The 3,319-nt window shown below is 37.3% G+C and overlaps 1 protein-coding gene across 1 annotated transcript in view; it reads right to left on the minus strand.

Annotated features, from left to right (window-relative positions):
* The window catches only part of astn1 (astrotactin 1), a 448,006-nt gene that overhangs the window by 251,384 nt on the left and 193,303 nt on the right, over positions 1-3,319 (minus strand). Inside the window, 1 exon segment of the mRNA XM_020613364.1 lies at positions 1,242-1,379. Coding sequence (XP_020469020.1) covers positions 1,242-1,379 — 138 coding nt within the window.

Below are 3,319 nucleotides of genomic sequence, written 5' to 3' on the forward strand. Positions count from 1 at the left end.
AGAAAAACCGGAGGAGAGGCGGCGGCCGCCGAGCGGCCCTGACAGAAAACCTGCTCAGATACCTGCTTGGTATGGAATTTGTACACAGCATAGAATCTAAAGTATCAAAGACTAGATGGGTAAAAATCCTTTTAATAAAACAGGCAATTAATTTAAAAAGTTATTATGCAAGCAAACACTAAAATTAATGATTATCAATCGTGTTACAAGACCTTTTTTCAACTTGACTTTTGTCTGGGTTTCTGTTGAGCAGTTCTACTTGTTGATCCAAACCCCAGAGGTGGGTTGATAAGCAAGTGTCATCCTGAAATAAACTATGGACTTTTGGGTATAGCTTTTTCATCACTGGATATTTATTTATTTAATGTCTTATTTGTATATTTCATCACATATTGTATTTATAATGTTTCATTCCATTTATAAATTGATTTATGTATTAAATTGTCTCTTTTATTAATATAAGTATGATCCATGTAGTCTTCAATGGCACAGGTAGCACTGATTGGGAGCACAAAAGGGCTCAGAAGATTCCATTATCCAGATTTAGATATTATGTGTGTTATCAGCCTCATGGTTGTACTATATATCAAAAGTTAAAGGGGATCAAAAAACAAGTGACTTCACCATCCTTATTAAGCCTTGCCCCAGTGCTGTTAAAGCAAAATAGCTAAATAAGCCTGGTTTGATAATGCTGTCAGCTGAGCCCAGTTTAATAATGCAACATTGTTTTGCCTCAGTTATGGACACAGAGCAGACTCTCTTTGGAGGAGTTGTGAACCATTTAACAAATGACATTCTCTGCCAAATCATTCTTTCTTCTTGTTCTTGTTTTCACTGTTTTTGTCTGCCTCTTAGTAATTGATTTTATGTTAGAGCTTTCAGTTTTATTACCCCTGAATCAGGACCACTAAGACCACTGTATCAACCTGCTTGACACTCACTGCAACAATAGTAAATAAACAACAAACTGTAAGAATACTAAACAGTGAGATGATCAGGTTGGATTGGGTTGGGTGGGGAATTCTTGTAAAGCTTCAACACAGATAATAAAACACAGTGGAAAAAAACTTAGTCATACTTCAGCAGATACTGTTCAGTTTGGTGCAAAGGTCAGCAAAATTTTACCTTGCTTCAAAGCCTGAAAACTTTTGCTTCTGTAGTTGGAGCTTCTATGATCATGTCTCCGAAATGTCACTGCTAGAAGGTAAGTGAAAGGAGTACCAGTAAATGTCATTTCTCACCGTACGTCAACTGCATCCTCCATGACTGTCATATCCGTCTTGCACTTGGCTGAGGGGTTAATGGCGAGCTCGGCAGGGGGGATGACAAAGCTTTTACTCAGTGGCAGCCACATCCCTTCTCCTAAGGTGTATGTGAACCTGCAGAGGACATGAAGGGTACATGCCACAAGTAAGGTTACAGGTTTCGGCTTTTCTACAAATATTGTAAAGCTATGTCAAGTCAGTTGAATGCAGGTGGAAACAACTAAGACAGATAAAATGACGAGTCTCACTATAGACGAGAAAACATTAACTGTGAAGTCTAGGATATCATTTTGATTCATTTGATTGCGAGGCATAAAAATCTTTATATATTACTGTTTCTGTGTAAAAGTGAATAGAACGCTTTCAGATATTGGCATTATTTGGTTTGTAACCAGATTGGAAATTTTTATCAAACATGTTTTGGTTCATTCAGCAAGTCTGCAAACCTATGAGTTGTTTGCCTCCCACAGTGCAACAAGCATTGCGGGCAGTGACAAGACCTTCCCTTTCTTGTTAATGCCCATATCTTTGAAACTCCACACCAAAGTGTATTGTGCACTCTTTCAACTCAAAATTTAAAGTTACTAAGGTAAATCAAGATCACTTTCATGACATCAGTACGAATGCTTTCCCAGATTTTAGAAAGCCAGAAGAACCATAAAACACAAGTCATAAACAAATCCATCTGCATATTTACAATTTGCATCTAGTTGCCCTTAGGTGCAAATACAATCAACATGCCATATCAAAATTATTACTTTGCAAAGATAAATGTTTTTATAACATCAGTGATTCTGAAAATGGCACCAGTTTGGTTATTTATTTATTTTACCTTTCAGCAAAATTATTCTTTTTTGCATAACTCTGTCTTGAGCAGAAGGCTATAGATCTGTAAACAACAGATGTCCAGAACAAGGGCTTTAAAACAATAATTTATTTTTGAGTCAATGCATATAATCAATCTTTAACCACTCTAGAGATGAACTGTTTACTTCCAACTTTAAGCTAAATAGTCCATGCTGATTAACATCTAATGCATTATTAGCACTGATGAATTATTCATGCATACCTGTAGCACAAAAGAAGGGAACTTGTTGATTAAATGGTTAACAACCAAATTTTATGCAAACTAAACACATTTCCTAATTCACAATGGTTCAATTTGCATTTAATAAAATGCTAACTTAGCATAAAATAGGCCAGTGGATCATGGGACTGCATGCATTACCAGGCCCTTTAAGAACAGACTAGATTAAACCACAGTAGAAATAGAGCACTTAATTACATCCATCCAATTATTCCCTTTGTTTCAATGTCAAAATTTCAGTGGATCAAAGTGCTGCTGTTCTTCCATTTACTGTTAAGCACAGGCTTCTAGCATGTCTTTGTAAAGTGGTAAGCATATTAAAAGGGTAATGTTTCTGTATTATACACTGTTGCCACCACTCTCATAAGTCATTTCACCATTTCTTATGGGACTCTGTTAACAACAGGAAAATTTTAATTCCCCGGGAAGCAGTATGACGTATATGGGTGATCACTGAACAAATTAGCAGCACTCCATTATAATGGAGAACTGGGGGCTAGTATGCTGCTATATGACTTATTTAGTTCACCCGGAGAGAAAGTGGAGGTGGAAAACACTAAGAGTTCCCCCGAGAAAACAGTTGTTGAGTGGAAAACATGTTTGCAGAACCCAGAGGAGCTCCTGGCAGGTAACACCGTGCGAATGGCAAATGCAAGTGTTTGAATGCTGACTCTCTCAGCATTTATCTCCTCTGACACATATCTCCCATGTAACCTCAAGTTTACTATGTTTCATTTTACTGTCTGCCAGTGTGGTGCTAACTGCTTCATTTATTCCTGTGTTTACTGGTAATAAGAGCTTAAGCCAATAAGCCGATAGCTGCATGGTTCTCTGAGCACTGGGTGACATTCAAGGTCTTTGTCCAACATGAGGAGCCAGCAGAGTTGTTTGGTGAAGCTTATAGTGATTGGAATATTTAAATTAGGCCGGACAAGGAAATTTAAACTAAACAGAATGCGAAGGAACA

Source organism: Monopterus albus, unplaced genomic scaffold, assembly GCF_001952655.1.
Source record: "Monopterus albus unplaced genomic scaffold, M_albus_1.0 scaffold133.1, whole genome shotgun sequence".
Lineage (NCBI taxonomy): Eukaryota > Metazoa > Chordata > Actinopteri > Synbranchiformes > Synbranchidae > Monopterus > Monopterus albus.